This window comes from Equus caballus, chromosome 2, assembly GCF_041296265.1.
Source record: "Equus caballus isolate H_3958 breed thoroughbred chromosome 2, TB-T2T, whole genome shotgun sequence".
NCBI classification, from domain to species: Eukaryota; Metazoa; Chordata; class Mammalia; order Perissodactyla; family Equidae; genus Equus; species Equus caballus.
In genome coordinates, this window is record NC_091685.1 from 37,244,517 (window position 1) to 37,261,130 (window position 16,614).

The 16,614-nt window shown below is 60.3% G+C and overlaps 2 protein-coding genes across 8 annotated transcripts in view; both read right to left on the minus strand.

Moving 5' to 3' along the window:
* Window positions 1-4,143, minus strand: part of FBLIM1 (filamin binding LIM protein 1) — a 28,911-nt gene extending 24,768 nt beyond the window's left edge. The window contains exons 1-2 of one of the 6 annotated variants that reach the window (XM_070260925.1): window positions 1,931-2,043; window positions 731-824 (exon numbers count right to left, since the gene is read on the minus strand). The gene's annotated coding sequence lies outside the window, so the exon portion shown is untranslated. Of the gene's footprint in view, window positions 1-730; window positions 825-1,567; window positions 1,669-1,701; window positions 1,789-1,930; window positions 2,044-3,991 lie in introns of those variants that run through there. The other 5 variants (XM_070260924.1, XM_070260927.1, XM_070260923.1 and 2 more) reach the window with 5 other exon arrangements.
* Window positions 4,144-9,111: 4,968 nt separating this feature from the next.
* On the minus strand, window positions 9,112-16,050 carry TMEM82 (transmembrane protein 82). Of its 2 annotated transcripts, none has more exons than XM_023635713.2 (6): window positions 15,483-16,050; window positions 15,261-15,333; window positions 14,889-15,063; window positions 13,814-14,231; window positions 12,395-12,582; window positions 9,112-9,502 (listed from the first exon to the last, which is right to left on the minus strand). In XM_023635713.2, exons 1-6 carry the CDS (start codon window positions 15,580-15,582, stop codon window positions 9,221-9,223), a joined length of 1,236 nt encoding a protein of 411 aa, XP_023491481.1. In that variant the 5' UTR covers window positions 15,583-16,050; the 3' UTR covers window positions 9,112-9,220. The 2 variants fall into 2 exon arrangements, with proteins under 2 accessions (XP_023491481.1, XP_023491482.1); XM_023635714.2 differs by lacking the exon at window positions 9,112-9,502 and adding an exon at window positions 11,587-12,046.
* Window positions 16,051-16,614: the final 564 nt, after the last annotated feature.

The window sequence follows — 16,614 nt, forward strand, 5'->3', positions numbered from 1 at the left end:
AGGCAAATATCCCAGTGCAGAGGCCAGATGCTCACAGCTGGAGCCCCCCCCCCCCCCCCCCCGCCCCCCGCAGTCCCGCCCTGTGGTGCCTGCAGGGACCTGAGGCCCCAGGGAAGGGGCCCAGCTGGGGATTTTCAAAGCCCCGTCAGTCAGGCCAGGTCCTGGCGGGAAAGGGAGCCTTGGCTGCTCTCTGGTCCTACTGCCCCCAGGTCACCCTGGAGCGGGGTATGTGCGAGAAAGCTCCCTGCGGGGCGGCCTCCCAGCCAGCCGCACCCAGGGGACCCCCCACCCTGCCTCCCCCAGAGGGCGAATCTGAGATCCAGTAGGGTGATGGGAGAAAGTGGGAACAAAGGGAAGGAAAGTCATTTCCTGTCAAGAGGAAGGAAGGAGCTGAGTCCAGCCACCCACCCAGCTCCGCTTCAGCTGCAGCCCAGGGCAGGGGCCCGGCTGGCTGAGCGGGAGGGCCTCCAGGGGCTCCCGGCAGCGCCCCGCGCCCCGCACTATCCCCCTACCTACTTCTAACTACTTCCAAAAAACTCTGGAACCACTTCTAAGCTGTGTTCTCTAACACTCGGATAAAGCAGTCTATGCTTGAGTTCCGGGTTAAACTTTGCTGGAAGTGGGAGAGAGACCGCGCCCCTTGCAGCCTTGCATAGGGGTTCCCTCTCCCTCTCTCCCACCCCAGGGAAGCGGAGGAGGCACACAAAGCTGGGTTCACACGGGGCCCCACCTCTTTCCTGCTGGGTGATCCTGAGCTGGTCACTAAACCTCTCTGGGCCTCAGTTTTTTCATAAAGTGAGAATGAGGTCTGTCCAGAAGGGTGGCTGAGAGGGTAAAAAGAGACAGTGCTGAAGACCTTGGTACGCGGTATGTTCAAAGAGAAGGCCAGCAGGTCACTCAGCCCCTGAGGGGTGGAGGAGCCCCTGGGGGCTGGGCTCCTTGAGGGTCCGGAAGGACCGGACTTAGCTTCCATCATTATTATGAGCACGGGTCTAGGCGCTGCCCAGCCTCTTCCCGGGGTCCTCAGCTCTGGGCTGGAGACGTACGCCAAGATGCCCCGGGGCACACACCTTGGGGATTGCCCAGTCCCACCCCTTCCCGGCCCCAGACCGCATCTGAGGCCCAGAGAGGGGCAGCCCTGCGCCCCCACCTTCCCCCCGCCTGACCCTGGCCGGGTAAAGGGGCCCGGAGCTCCGGAAACCCGGCGCCCTCCCGCGAGCAGCCAAGCAGGGCGGCTGGCCGGGTCACTGTGGGGCGCCGCCGGGGACTTTAATTCGATCCATGTGCGGGACGCTGTCCTCTTTGTGCGGGAGCTTCCGCCCTGCCCACCCCTTTCCCTGGCGCCCCGCTCCCGGGCAGGGACACCAGCCCTCTCCCCCACTCCGGGGACCGAGACGGAGGGACTGCGCCCCCTCCCCGGCGTCCCGCAGGCCCCCTCCCGGAGCGCCGGGGCTGGGGTCCCGGCCGGGGGGCGGGGTGGGCTCTGGCCACAGGCTGCCCGCGCTGTCACCTGTGTGTGGCAGGGGCAGGGATGGAAGGAGGGGACCCCCGCCCCCGCCCCGCTTACCTGGGCCGCCCGCGCCCCCGGCGGCTCCGGTCCGACGCCCTAGCCAGCAGAGCCGGGAGCAGCGCGGCGCCTCCCGCCCGCTCCGCCCTCCCCGCCCCTCGCCTCCCTCCGCCCAGCCGCCCGGGCCGCCTTACCATAAAAGGTGACGCTCCGGGAGGGGTCCCGGGATGCCCGCCCGGCGGAGGCGGCCCCTACCTGCCCCCCAACCTGCCCGGCCGCGCCCCGCGCCGCCCCCTCCTCCTCCCTTTGTTCCCTCAACCACTCCTCCCTTCCCCTGGAGGGTGGGCGGCCTCTCCCGCTGCCCAACCCCCAGGTCCTTTGTGCACCCTGAGTGGTCCTTACCCTCCCCCTCCTCTGGGTCACCTGGGTTGGTGGCCTCACCCGCCCTGTCGCGGGGAGGGGTGCTTCCATCTCAGTTTGGCCTGGGATCTCCCAGGGTCCTGAGTCAGGTGGACCTGAGCTCCACGGCCGATCGCTAACCGTCTGACCCCTGGCGGCCACTCTACCTTCCCAGGCCTCAGTTTTTTCGTCTGTAAAGTGGGGGCCATGGCTGCCTACCTCTCGGGTCAGCCTGAGGATAAAAGGTGATAATGACAGTGAAGAGCACACACAGTCAGGGGTCAGTATATGCTGGACTTGGGGCTCTTTTAGGGGGTGCCCCAGTGGAGCAGGTCACCTGGATTTGCTGTTTTGAGGTGTCACTACCTGTCTGGACCCTTCAGCCCTCTGCAGGTGGGTCCCAGGGTCCTGGGGGACAAGCCCTTCTAGGAGGCCTGGTGGGCAGGGCCCAGCTGGCAATCAGGTCACCTGGTTTGCCACCCTGGGCCCTGTCACTGACCCTCTCCCACTTCCTGCACCCCGACCCCCCCCTCCCTTACCCCTCGCCCCCTAAACGTGGAGGAGGGAGAGGGAGGCTGAGCCTGGGCCCTGGGTGGGGAGGTGGAGCCAGGATGGGCCGCCTGGGTCCCTGGAGGCCTCGGGAACGTTGCTGGGAAAGGAATCTGGGTCTGATTCAGAGGCAGATTGTTCTTTTGATTAAAGCCACAGGCGCTGAGGCCAGGGGAGCGTGGGGCCCAGCGCCATCTGGGGGAGGCCAGGCAGGGTCGGCTTCTCCTCCACGGCCCCGAAATTGCAGTTGCCCTGGCCAGGATGGCTCTGGGGCTGCTCCTGAGGGGCTCTGGCTCATGGGGGTCCTGCCCCATGCTCCTTCTCCCACCTCCCTAAATCCCTCAGCCCTTTTTGTCACCTCTCCCATCCCCCCGACATCCAGTTTTTCATTCCATCCTCACAGCCACCCTGCAATGACATGGCGATAACAGTAGCTGCCGTTTGTAGGGGCTTCCTGTGTGCAGTGCCTGGCCTCCAGACCTTTCCATTTAAAGCCCAGGAGAGCCCTGGGCAGAGAGCTGACTATTCCTGCTTCGCAGACAAGGAAACTGAGGCCCAGAAAGGCTCAAGGCCACACAAGGGGCAAGTGGCAGAGCTGGATTCAAACCCAGACTAGCAGGTGCCCCTGGGCACACACAGGGCTCTGCTGGCCCAAGGGGCCGGCGCAATGGCCACCCTTCACGGATGCAGAGAGAGGGGACTCCCTCCCCATTCGGCAGAGGGAGACTCGCCCCCAAGGCCGCCCCCGTCCCTGGCCAGGCTCATTCCCAGGCTTGGCAATGCCCCCTCCCACTTTGCAGCACTGCTTGGAGCCAAAGCTCCCTACACCCCTCCCCGGCGGAAGGAGGGAGCCCCAGAACGCCAGAGATGGGAAGGACCTTAAGGAGGAAGGTGCGGTCTAGGGGTTTTCAGACACTTATGGCTGTAGAACCCCCTTTTCAAGTGCTTTGTGACCCAGAAGCTTATTTAAGACAGAGAAAAATGGAGCTGCTGGGGCCAGCCCCATGGCATGAGGTTAAGTTCGTGTGCTCTGCTTCAATGGCTCGGGGTCCACAGGTTCGGATCCGGGGCGTGGACCTACACACTGCTCATCAAGCCATGCTGTGGCAGCGTCCCATATACAAAATAGGTGAGATTGGCACAGATGTTAGCTCAGCTTGACAGTCTTCCTCAAGCAAAAAGAGGAAGATTGGCAACAGATGTGAGCTCAGGGTCGATCTTCCTCACCAAAAGAAAAGCAGCAGATGTGAGCTCAGGGTCGATCTTCCTCACCAAAAGAAAAGCAGCAGATGTGAGCTCAGGGTCGATCTTCCTCACCAAAAGAAAAGCAGCAGCAGCAGCCCTCCCTCACCTCCAGTGATATCCTCCAAGTCCCCCTGAGGGGGGACAAGGAGGCACCGAAGGGTTGATTTGGGGCCTTGTCCAAGGTCACGCTGACTCCATCTAGGACCCAGGCCTCCCCACATCTGTTCTGGGCTAAGACGGGCTTGGGAAGGGGCAAGGTCCAGGTGCGGGGGTCCAGCTGCCACTACTTACCTGCCACGCAGCACCCCTGGCCACTAGTCCCACCTCTGCCACTGCTCCCAGGTAAAGAGGAGCGTCCCGGCCAAGTATCTCCCGCACCAGCCCGGGTGTCGGTGTCACCTCGGCAGGTGCCAAGCTTCCTGCCATGGAAACCCAGGAAGTGCACTGGATGAGAACACACGCCCTTTGTCTGCCAGCTCAGAGGCCCGCCCCCTCCTCCTGTCCTGCAGCCCCCGGACCCAGCTTTCTCCCCAGCCACTGAGCAGGGGCTCAGCCTCCTCTGAGGGTCATGGCAGCTGAGACCCTGGGTGGCAGGGAAGGGGCACGAGAGAGGTTTAGGGGGCGAGATCCAGGGCCGTGGGGATGTTTGCTGCTGCCCAGTCTGCTGGCGAGCGTGGCACCTGCTGCTCACGGAGGAGGCCTTGATCCAAAGAGCGCTGGCTGGGCGCCTCCTCTGCGCTCGGTGCGAGTCAAGGAGCCTGCAGGGATCCAGTCAGTGCGATCAGTCCTATCCTCACGAGACTTACAGGGAGGTGGGGAGAGGACGCACAACGCAAATTGATGTAATGATTACCAGTGATGCAGTGTGCTCTGAAGGCGAGACCAGGGGCTGAGACAGCATCAGGGGTGCAGGGGAGGGTGGGGCAGGCCTCTGGGGGGTGACTTTGAGGCCGAGATGAGGAGGAGCCAGCCATGAGAAGAACAGGGAGGACATTCCGGGGGAGGGAGATGGTAGGGAAAATACGGGCTTGGAGGCCTGACTCCTGGCTCTCTGGAGCCGGCCGTGACCCTGGACTGGTTCCTTCCCTCTCGGGGCTCAGTTCCCTCACCTGTAACATTGGGAAGCTCGACTGGTTGCCCTCACATGGGGGCGTGAAGGCCTCTGCAGAACTGCAGGGGACAGGCCCTGAAAGGGCACACCAGGGCCTGGCCTGTATTGGTGCCCCACCAAGGCTGGGGCTGCCTGTCCTCAAGTCACCTTCGCCTGGTTTCCAGAGCTCTCTGCTCACACAGTCGGTCCGTTTGCTCTGCAGCTCCATCCAAGAACAGGGACAAGCCTGGGGAAAGTGGTGCGGAGGTGCCCTCCCCTCCTGGGTCCTGTGATTTTCCTCTGAGGCTCCCTGAGCCACAGTCCCCAGGGAGCCAGCGACCCCAAGGGAGGGAAGCATCGGTCCAGCTGCCCTTCTCCTTGACAGGCTCCACTTGGGCCAGGTCAGAGCAGAACCGGCAGCCCCAGCCTGGGGGGCCCGGATGCGCAGCTGCAGAAGTGGCACATCCGGGGTGGAGTGAGAGGCGCACTCTCACTGCTGGGAGTCAGGTCAGTTCAACACTGATTTCCTGAGCACCTGCTGTGTGTAGGGCCCTGTGCTAGGGGCTGGGCAGCCGGTGCAGCCAGCGGTGCAGAGAAGTGGGAGCTGCCCCACACTAGCAGGGGCCAGTGGGGGGCAACACAGATAGGAGTTACATCAGTATCTGAGTTCAGTTCTGCCACTTGCCAGCCTGTTACCCTGAGCAAGTCATTTCTCTCTGAGCCTCAGTTTCCTCTTGTAACCTGGGGGTAGCAGTAGCTCCCTGTGGCTTCATTCTGACGATTGATGGGATGAATGTGGATAAATATGCCTGGTGCTTAGTAGGTGTTCAGAAGTGAATTCCCTTACTCTTCCCATCGTACAGAAGACAGAGGTGTTAGGATATTATAGGGAGATGGACAAAGTGCTGAAGGTAAGGAAGAGTCTTGATTCCAGTGGAGAAGCTAAGGGACGTCATGGTCCTGTCAGCTAGCATCACTTTCCCAGATTCTGGTAACAGCACCCAATTTTTCTTTGGGGAACCTCACCCCTACTCTCAGTGTCTGACTGGAATGATTTAGAAAGAGGCAGTATTTTTCCAGGCTGGCAGGATGCAAGCTTGGCACCCTTTTTGTCACCACTTGGACCAACACAGAAGACAGCAGAGCAAAGATGATAGAGAAGGAGAGAGAACTAATTTCATCACTTAAGCTGCTGGATCCAGCCATGCCTGAAGTCCTCCCTCTGGACCTCTGGAGCCAGTACATTCTCTTTTCTCTTGCTTTTCCTTCAACCAGTTAAAACTATAGTTCTGTTGCTTAAAGCAGAGTCATGATGAGGACTGGCAAGACTAGATGGGTTCGGATCACCTCCTTTTCTTGGCAAACTCTGCAGCCCTGTCACCACTTTTGAGAAGCCCGCACTGATTCCTCCACACAGGCTTAGGAGCGGTGTCCATCCCGTGGATACATCCCGAGGCTGCTGGGTTGCACCAATATGCTTCCCCCCCACAGAATGGGAGCAGGGCTGTGTCTTATTACTCTCCGTGTCTCCAGCACCCAGCACAGGGCTTAGCATATAGGAAGGTCTCAGTAATTCCTACAAAATGTTCGAGTAGGGAGTCTTAAGTAGCTACATATGCACATCAGGCGAGAACTAGTAAAGGGTAGTGAGCGGTTAAGAGTTTGGGGTTTGGAGTCAGACCCACTTGAATTTGGATCCTAGTTCCCCCACATATTAGCTCTGAGACCTTGAGCAAGTCACTTCATCTCTCTGACCTTGAGTTTTCTGCTGAGGAGAAAACAAGGGTCAGCTCCTCACGAGGTGGTCCTGAAGGCTGGGGGAAGACAGGGCAAGAAAATGGGCAGCACGGGGTTATGCTTCCTCCCTAGGGAGCTGTCCTATCAACAGCTCTTTGCAAACGAAATGTAAACGTGCTCCTCTTGGACTTGAGGATGGAGGAGGCCGGGTGCCTCTTCGTCTCCTTCCTTCCCTGAGCTCCGTTCCTGCTTCTGCCACCTGAGCCAGTGCCTCCTTCCCAGTCCCTTACGCGAGCATGTCATTGACCCTTCACATCAGAAGGGCGTTGCTGACACTGAGTTGCAGTCCCTTCTGGGAATGGGGGGCACTAGTGGCCACGGTCAGGCTCTAGGCTAAGTGCCCTGCCTCCATCATTTTGTTCAGTTCTCTCAACAAATGCGGAAATGGAGGCACAGAGAGTAACTTCCTCAAGGTCACACCCATTAGTAAGCCTGATTCAAATGCAGGTAGTGTAGCTCCAAGCCCCTTCACTGAACAGGCCAAGTTTTGGGGAAATGTTCAAAAACCAAGGGAGCTCTAACTGAGCCACAGTTATAGCCACAAGGAGTCCCCCGCTCTCAGTCCCCAAGCCTGTGTCCACTTGGGCCAGACAGGGCCCAACCTCCCAGACCTGGCTGTGACAACAACGTCTGGGTCTTAATCCCCTCCTGGTCCAGGGGCCTGAGCTGGCTCTGGCTGGACCTGCTGGTTCCCACGGCCAGGCCCTCCGCTTAGCAAATCTGCACAGGCTCCAGAGCGACGGGGGGAAGCGTGGGGTGCGCCCTGGAGGAGGCCTGAGGCTCAGCGGGCCGGGAGGACCCCTCCTTCACCCAGGCCTTGAAGGTCAGAGCCCCTTCTGTGGACAGAGGAGGAAATCCTGGTGTCACTCACTTTGGAGGGTCTACCCCAAGCCTTTGGCTGCTTACCAAGGCAGAACCCTTATTCCCTCACTGATCCCACCCACTCCTTGAGCCCCTATCCTCACTGGGAGCCTCCCCTCCTAGCAGCATCTGCCCAACGTCTCACCACTCTCTGGCAGTGTCTATCTCTGCACCCTCAGTCCCTGAGACCCTCTTACTAAAAGGTAACGTGGCCCGGAGTCTGCCACGGCCCCTAGCCGTCTCCCCACTTCTCTCTCCGCTCGAGGTGGGCTCACTGGGAAGTTAAGGAAACTTACACTCAGGCCGGGGCCCCGAGAGGGCTGGGGGCTGCTGGGAGTTATGTAGTGTTCCAGGAGGGAAGGGCAGCCAGGTTACACTCAGGAAGTGTTTTCCATTAAGTGTTCCTGGCCAGCTGCCCAGAGACATGTCAGAGAACGGAGCCAGATCTGCAGGGCTCCAACAGGTTGTCGTACTTTCCTTTCTCGTGCTCAATCAGTATTCACTTTCATATAAATTTATATGGAGACCCTTAAAATTGGGCTGGCCCAGCTCTTACTCCTCACTGTCTATTCTCTGCTCCGGTCAGACCATTGCGCTAAAGCAGCACATGGACATTGCGGACCAGAGCACAGCCCGTTTGTGGCCCCCGCTGCTCTCCAGGAAGATTCCAGCCCCCCCTTGGCCCTGGGTGATCCCGCCCCAGCTCACCCCCGGGACAGCATCTCCCACCACTGTGCCCCTCGCCCCTTCTGCTCCAGCCATGCTGCCCCTTCCTCAGTCCCCCTGGCCACTCAGGACCCTTAACACCTGCCTGGGCTCCAGCACCACCCCTTGGCCTGGGAACTTCCCCTTGACCTTCAGGATTCGGTTGCCACAGCTCTTTCTCAGCGAGGCCTCCCTGACCCCAGACCACGGCCCACCTCTCACAGCACCTGGACCTTCCATCCCCGCAGACCACACTGCGTGAGCTAACCCTGCTCCGTGCCCGGAGGCCCCCGTCTCGTTCACCCAGTTGTTTTGGCCTGAACGACTCTAAGAACTCCCCGATGCCTCTCTTTCTCTCAAGCCCACATCTAATTGATCAGGAAATCCTATCAACGCTTCAAGATGCGTCCAGTATCCAGCCACTTCTGGCCACCTCCACCTCCACACACCTTACACCTTGTCCACGCCGCCATCGTCTCACTGGGGTATTCCAGATGCTTTCAAACTGGTGTCCTGTTTCTACTTTGTTGATTCGAAAAACAGCAAGGAGAGGAATCCTTTAGAAATGTAAGTCAGATCATGTCACCTCCTTGTGCAGACTGCCCGCTTGCTGCCCAACACAGGGAAATGACATCCCAACCCTCGCCGTGACCCTGAGGCCCTGCCGCCTCCATGACCGCATTCCTGCCTCTCCATCCTCTCTGTGATGCTCCAGCCATGCTGAATTTCCTTCTGTTCCTAAAGTATCCCCTGCTTCTTCCCACCTCAGGGCCTTTGCCCGTGCTGTCCTCTCAGCCCGGGATGTTCTCCCCTCAGCTTTTTGCTTGGCTTGCTCCTCAGTCCATTCAGAAGGATGGACTCAAAGAAGCCCTCTCTGGAAGGCAGCTTCTCAAGTGGCCTCCAGGGATCCCTGCCTTTTGCCATGCCCTTGTGTCATCCCTTCCTCTCTGGGGTGGGTTAGACCCAGAGACTTGCTTCTAACCAATAGAATGCAGCAAAAACAGTGGGATGTTGCTTTTAACATCGGGTTACAAGACTGTGACTTCTGTCCTGTCTTCTCTCTCTTGTCACTTGCCCTGAGGGAGGCCAGCTGCCATGCTGTGAGCGCCCCTCTGGAGAGGCCAAGGACTGAGGGAGGCCCCGGCCAACAGCCAGAGAGGACCTGAGGCCCTCCGTCCAACGGCCCACGGGAAACTGAATCCTGCCAACAGACACGTGAGTGAGCTTGGAAGTGGACTGTCCCCTGGCCAAGCCTTAAGATGAGACCGCAGCCTCAGCCCATGCCTCCACGGTGGCCTGTGAGAGACCTCGAGCCAGGGCAGCCAGCTGGGTGGCCCCCAGATGCCAACCTGCAGAAAAGGACAGACAATAAATATCTTTTGTTTTAAGCTGCTGAGTTTTGGGGTCATTTGTTACACAGCTGTAGATAACAAACACACCTTCCTGAGGCCCCAGCCCCCGTCACTCTGCCCCTCACCCAGTTTTATTTTTCTCTGCAGCACCAATGGCTGCTTGCACGTCTTGCTCATCCCCAGTGCCTGGCCCCAGGCAGATGTTCAGTAATTACTTGTGAATGAATGATTCGGGGAAGGCATTCAGAATGTCCAGAGGGACAGAAAAGCCACAGTGGGCAGCTCAGGAGGGAGGAGCCTGGCTCACCCCAAACCTAGCTGCCCCAGAAGTCACTGTCCCCTCTTCGCAGAGACAGGAGCCTCTGGTCTCTCCCATCTTCAGAAGGATGCTGATCGGGGCCCAGGATTCGGGCTCTTGTGGTCTCTGTGAGAACAAGCCGGAGCTTCATGCTCCCGTTCCAGACCACACCTGCCAGACTTCCTCTGCCCTGCAGACTTTGGGCCTATTTTTCTTTGTTTGCCATGGAGATTTGCTGAATGCCTCACTTAGAATGATCTAATTTTTATACCCATGTCAGACTTTTCACAAAAAATTTAATAGATAAGAAAAGAATCTTATTCCAGCTCACGTGGCCCAATTTTTGTCTGGAAAACAGTCCCTGTGCCCATAAAAAGGAAAGGACTGACAAGTCCAATCCCCTCCCAGCCCCGCCCCCACTGGGTCCCAGGCTGTGCTAGGGGCTGGGAGGCCGGGGAACCTTCCAGCAAAAACATCAGGCCTGAGTTGGAACCAGGTGCCCAGTCTGGGTCTGGCAAGGGGCTGGCCCCGTGCCCGCCTGACTGAGCCGTTTCCTCCTGGACTGGGGCAAGTTTCCTGCCCAGAGGGAGCGGGACACACTCCCAGGCAGAGGGGGAGCTGGGTCCTGTATTGGGGGAGGGGCATCCACAGGCATTTCCCCCACCTCAGCTGCCCCGGGGCTGGGAGGCCCCTTGTGGCGGTAGGGCGGGAGCAGGGGATCAGAGGTTGGTTGGGTTCGAGTTGTCTGTTGGGTGGCCATTCCTGGAGGAATGAGTGGACACTGCCCCGCCCAGCCTTGGGGCCAGCCTGCACCTGTATCCCAGGTGTGCCCCGGGGTGGGGAGTGGAGCATCCGAGGCCAGCCCCTGCCTGCCCGGAAGCAGTAGCCTTTGGGTGACCATGGCGGCCTTTGCTGAGAATTGGGGACCCATCAGAGCCTGGAACCCTTCCAGAACCTTCTCCAGGCCTTGCCTGCTCCCTGGTGCCTCCTCCGCCTCTCCCAGACAACCGGACCTTCACTACCCCGTCGGAGTCCCCTGCCTGGGAGTCTCCTTGCCCCGTGGGGCCCCTCCTGGGAAAGGGTCCCGAGTTGGGGCCCTCAATCCCCATGGAACCAAACTGCCCTGTGGGCTGGGTGCCTGGGCCAGAACATGACTGTGACAGAGCCTCAGGCCACCCTGCTCAACAGGTGGCCAGAACCACATTCCAGGACCTGCTGGGAAGGGAGCTGCTATCATTTTCATGCCCCCGTCTGTGGGTTCCCTTGGCCCCAGTTCTTCAACGAGAAGAGGGTAGCAGGGAACATGCAAAGCACTTGAGCTCTGGGGGTCAGGCCACCCAGATTCACATCCTGACTTTGCCACTAACTAGCTGTGTGCCCTTGAGCAAGTCACCTAACCTCTCTGAGCTTTAGTTTCTGAATCTGTAAAAAGGGATAACAGTACCTGCCTCTTGGGGCTGATGTCAAAATAAAATGAGATAATAAAAATGCTCAGCACAGTGGCTAGCCCAGTGGCACAGTGGTTGAGTTTGCATGCTCCGCTTAGGTGGCCTGGGGTTCATGGGTTTGGATCCCAGGCACAGACCTACATACTGCTCATCAAGCCATGCTGTGGTGGCATCTCACATACAAAAAATAGAGGAAGATTGGCACAGATGTTAGCTCAGGGCCAATCTTCCTCACCAGAAAAAAAAAAAAAAGCCCAGCACAGTGCTCAGCACATGGTAGCTGTTCTTCTGACAGGCTCTTTCCCTCTCTGTGAGTGCATGATTCTTAGCACAGGTTGAGAAAATCATCTTTATTGTCCATGGAGAGGGCAAGGGAGGCCGGTAAAGGGGGGCCGGTAAAGGGGGGCCCTTCTGGGAATGCTGTTCTCCCCATCCCCCACCCCCCTGGGAAGGCAGGTCTGAGGGGCTGAGTCCATCACCCACCCTGAGAAAAAGAGGGGTTCACCCAGTGGCCTCCAGGTGCCCCCACTCTCTGAGGACCCCAGCCCTAAGCCCTGCCCTCCCTCTGGGGGGGCTCCAGTGCCCACCCTGAGCTCCGGGTGAGGGCCAGCCCTGCCGTTCGGCCTCCAGGCAGCATGCCGGGGTCAAGGCCTACAGGTGAGCCTGGTGGGCCTGAGACAGACTCCAGGTCCTTGCTGAGGTGGGTCAGGAGGGGGCTGTCCCTGGGGGCTGGGCAGGTGCTGAGAGCTGGGGCTGGCTTGGAGCTGACCCCGAAGGCCTCTGGGATGGAAAATCCTGAGGGGAGGCAGGGAGGGAAGGATGGAGGACGCCACCCAATCGCCATCCCCTGGGGCTTCTCAGGCCTCCTTATCCAGGACCTTCCTCCCATTCACGGCTGCTGGGGCATGGGATGGAGTGGCCTGCGGATGGGGTTGGGGTGCCCCTCAACTCCCCACTCCTAGTGACCCTGGCTACAGAGGGGTCAAAGGTTAACACCAGGTCGGAGAGGGGATTCCAGCTCCCTCTGCCCCCCACCCAAGACAGGTCTCCCCAGCTCTTCTGAAACTTGGGCCCATCGAGGCTCCCAGGGCTATCTGGAACAGGGCTTCAGTGTCTGGGGACAGCCGGGTTCAGGGTGCCCACCTGTATCTGGCAAATGTCAAGCAGGTTGCGGACGGCCACCAGGCACCAGAGCTCGCCCAGCAGGGAGACGAGGATGCCCAGGAGGTCCAGCCAGCAGCCCACAGTCAGCAGCAGCACGAAGAGGCCACCCATGCGCACCAGCACCGTCTGGACCTGGCCCTGCAGGCCGGGGCGCTGCCGCTGCTCCTCTGGGGGACGGGGCGCCCGTCACACCTGCCCGCCTGTGCACCTGGGCCCCAACCTGAGGTCCAGCTCCCCACCCTCCTGCCTCAGTGCGAGTCTCCCCCTCCCCTTGCAGCCCCCGCGCCCACCCCCGCCCTCTGAGCAGCTGCGGAGGTCTGTCCTGCAGTCAGGGCCCAGCACCCAGCCTCCAGCTGCCAGCGTCCTGACTCCTCTCTTCCCTGCGCTCCCACGTCTGATCCATGAGGAAGCCCTGTCGACTCTTTCTGCCTCACAGATCCACACCCATCCCACCTGAGCACATCGCCACTCGCACTGCCCCCCCACCTTCATCTCTCGCAGCAGCCTCCTGGCTTTTGTTCTTGACTCTGCAACTCAGTGTCTACTCAGCAGCTAATGACCCTCTAAACATATCAATGAGATGAAATCATTCCTCTGCTTATAAACCCTCCCAGGACTTCCCACTGCACTTGGAATAAACTCCCAACTCCTATGAGGTCCTGCCCGATCTCACCAGTGCCTGCTCTCCAACCTCATCTCACCTCTGACTTGTTCCCTCTGGCTCACTACCCTGAGCTGTTCCCCGTGTTCCTGTTCATTGAGCAAGACAAGCTCATTCCCACCTCAGGGCCTTTGCACCTGCTGCCGTCTCTGCCTGACTGCCCTTTCTCAGCCTGCTACTTCCACCCCATCCCCACCCTGCAGCCTATTGGCTCTTCCTAGAGCCCAGATCTGACCAGGTCACTCTCCCCTGCTTAAAACCCTGCCATGGCTTCCCATCAGACTGCCCAGGCTGGCTGACGAGGGCTCTCCATCAGGCTCCTATGAACCTGGCCAGCCTCATCTTCTCCCAGGGCCCTGGGGGGGACAACCACACTCAACTTTTTCCAGTTGTTTGATGCTGCCATGCTCTCTCTCACCTCTGGGCTTCAGCATATGAGGTTCCCTCTGCCAGGATTTCCTTTCCCCCCTCACCACTCTCAGGGAGCTCCTGCTTATCCTTCAAGGTCCCATTCAAGTATTATCTCCTCAGGATTCCCATTGCACGCTGCACCCTTCTCTGAGCTGCCCCACTGTATGGCCTGTGCCACCAGACTCAGTGCTCCAGGATGGCAGGGGGATTGTCTGACTGTTGTCAGCCTCCCTGGGGCGGAGCACGATGCTGTGCCTGGGTCAGACAGTGGGATGTGAATGCGGAGTGAATGAACTGCTGCCTGGGCCCCTGCCCGTGGCCCTTACCCTGCATGTGGATGACCAGCAGGGTGTAGCAGATGGTGAGTGGTGTCCAGAAGCGCACGGCCTCCGAGGTGGTCAGGAAGTCCCTGTTGATGAGGGCCACGGCCGCCAGATTGCCCACAACAAAGGCCACGGCCAGGGCTCGGCCCAGCAGCCGGGGGAGGCCGTGAGCACCGGCCAGCAGTCCCAGGCAGACCCCACAGTAGTGCTGGCTGCTGTGCAGCTCGTAGAGGCGGCAGGTGTGGCTGTGGAGGCGCCGGGCGCCCGTGCAGAGCAGGGCGGCCAGCCCGAGGCCCAGCAGCAGGTTCAGAGTGCGGTGAGGGGCGCCCTCCTGCAGGAAGCTCAGGCCGCAGGTCAGGCCGCAGCCCAGTGAGTACTGACACAGCAGGTACAGCTGCAGCCTCTCAGGGACCTGGGAGCCCTGGGAGGGGAGGTGGCAGAAGAGGGGTCTCGATGGGGGCTCTGACCTCCCCTCACCATGGGGGACCAAGAGGGCTGTCAAGGTACAGATGCTCCACTCGGTAGGAGGCTGGAGCCTGAAGGAACCTTGAGGATTGTCCCCAAAGAGGGAATACTGCCTTCCGGTCAAGCCCTAATGGTCATTTCTTTCAACTTCATTTCAATCATGCTTATTACTTGGGACCCATCTGCCTGCTGAAGGGTGGTGGCTCAGAGCTTGGCAGACCTGGGGTCAGAGCCTGACTCTACTCCTTGCTTGTCGTTGACTACAGACCAGCCACTTACCCGCTCCGAGCCTTAGTTTCCCCACCTGTGAGATGGGGATTGCAGCAAACCTCTGCCCCTGTGGTTGTGAGGATGAGTGGGACGATGCCCTTTGGGTACCCAGCCCGGTGCCTGCCCGTGGGAGGTTCTCGACTCCAGGAGCTGCACTACTGTCTTCTCAGACTGGGGCTGCGTCCACTCTGGGGGAGCTCTGCTTTGGAAGTCACGCCCCAAGGCGGCAATGTGCACTCTCTAGTCTCAATCTTACAGGGGGGCGGGCAGTGAGGAGACGGGGGATGCTCCAAGTGGGCCCAGCACCGGGCCCTCACCACCCTCCACCTCCCTGCGGTCTCACCTTGTCCAGGGAGAGCAGCGTGGAGACAGCCCGGAGGGAGAACTCAAGCACCACCAGGGCAGCCACCCGGGTGCCCACGATGGTCAGGACCAGGGCCAGCCCTGCCAGGTGCAGGGTCTCCAGCGAGGCCCACTGGGCCCGCAGCCGCTCCTTTTCGGGCTGCCGCTCCGGGTTGCTGTGGGGGCAGAGTGGGCGTGGGCAGAGGGGCAGACCCGCCAGCCCCTGCCCTGGAGGGGGTCTGGGTGCCCCAGACACACTCGCTGTGGGAAGGGGTGGTCTCTTACTCCCAGCCTCACCCCAGAGGTCAGAGTCCCAGTGCGGGGCCAGGGGCCTGGCAAGGGGCCGGGGGTGGGCCGGGGAGGGGGCACTCACTTGGCGCAGCCCACGAAGAAGTAGACCCTCAGGAGGCTGTTGAGGACTGAGACTCCGCAGGCCCCGATGAGGCCTGGGGGCGGGAGGGAGGGCAGGGGTGCCTGGTAGGCTTAGAGGACCGAGCAGCCAAGGCAGCAGGAGGCCCACATGGGTGGGGGCCACCCTGCACTGCCCATAGCGGCCAGGAGGCGGGGCGGAGCGGGAGTCGGTGTCGGCGCTCACCTTGCAGGAGGGAGTCGAGGAGGCTGGAGCCCCACGCCAGGGAGGGGAGGCCGGGGAGCCAGGAGGAGAGGGACGGCAGGGAGAACATGGCCGCCGGCATCCAGTCCCAGCCTCCGGCCAGGTCTGCACCGGAGGGACCAACGTCACCGTCACCGGGGCAAAGGTGTCAGTGGAGGCAAGGGGAGGGGCCGGGAGGGGTCAAAAGCCCAGGGGAGGGAGGCGTGGAGAGGGGAGGAGAGCCCAGGGCCTTAAACCTTCCGGCTGCAGGGTTAAGGGGCACTGGGAGCCAGCCATTGCCGGTTGCCCAGGTGTTTCTTGTTTGGGCAGCATGGGATGAAGGGGCATCTCTGAGGCTGGTCTCTAGTCTCTGGCCCTGCTCAAGTCTGGAGTCTACTTTTCTTTTTCTTTCTTTTTTTTGTTGTTGAGGAAGATTGGCCCTGAGCTAACATCTATTCCCAATCTTCCTCTTTTTGCTTGACAAAGATTGTCGCTGAGCTAACATCTTTGCCAATCTTCCTCTATTTTATGTGGGATGCTGCCACAGTGTGGCTTGATGAGTGGTGCTAGGTCTGCGCCCAGGATCCGAACCCGTGAATCCCTGACCACGAAAGCAGAGTGCATGAACTTAACAACTAGGCCATCAGGCGAGCCCCAATGGAGCTCACTTTTCTCACCCTCCCCTAGGGCTTGCCACATGGTGCCTTCCTGAAGCCCCAGGCCTGTCATCTGTGTCCCCCAGCCTTAGGTCCTGGCTCTGCCCTCTCATCCTGAAGGGTAGGTTCTGCATTCCCAGCCCAAGATCTGGAAGGGGGTCTCTCCCCCACGGCCTGAGGTCAGGCTCTGCTCTCAGCCTGAGGTCTGGAAGGGGGTCTCTCCCCCACGGCCTGAGGTCAGGCTCTGCTCTCAGTCTGAGGTCTGGAAGGGGGTCTCTCCCCCACGGCCTGAGGTCAGGCTCTGCATCCTCAGCCCGAGGTCTGGAAGGGGGTCTCTCCCCCACAGCCTGAGGTTGGGATCCAGCTCTGGGTCCTCAGCTGTGGGCAGCCTGCCCTGACCACTCTCCCTGTGTCCACTAGGTGGCAGGCTTCACCTGGGCAGGTCGGGGTGGGGCTCGCCTGCCCCAATTCTTGTGGAT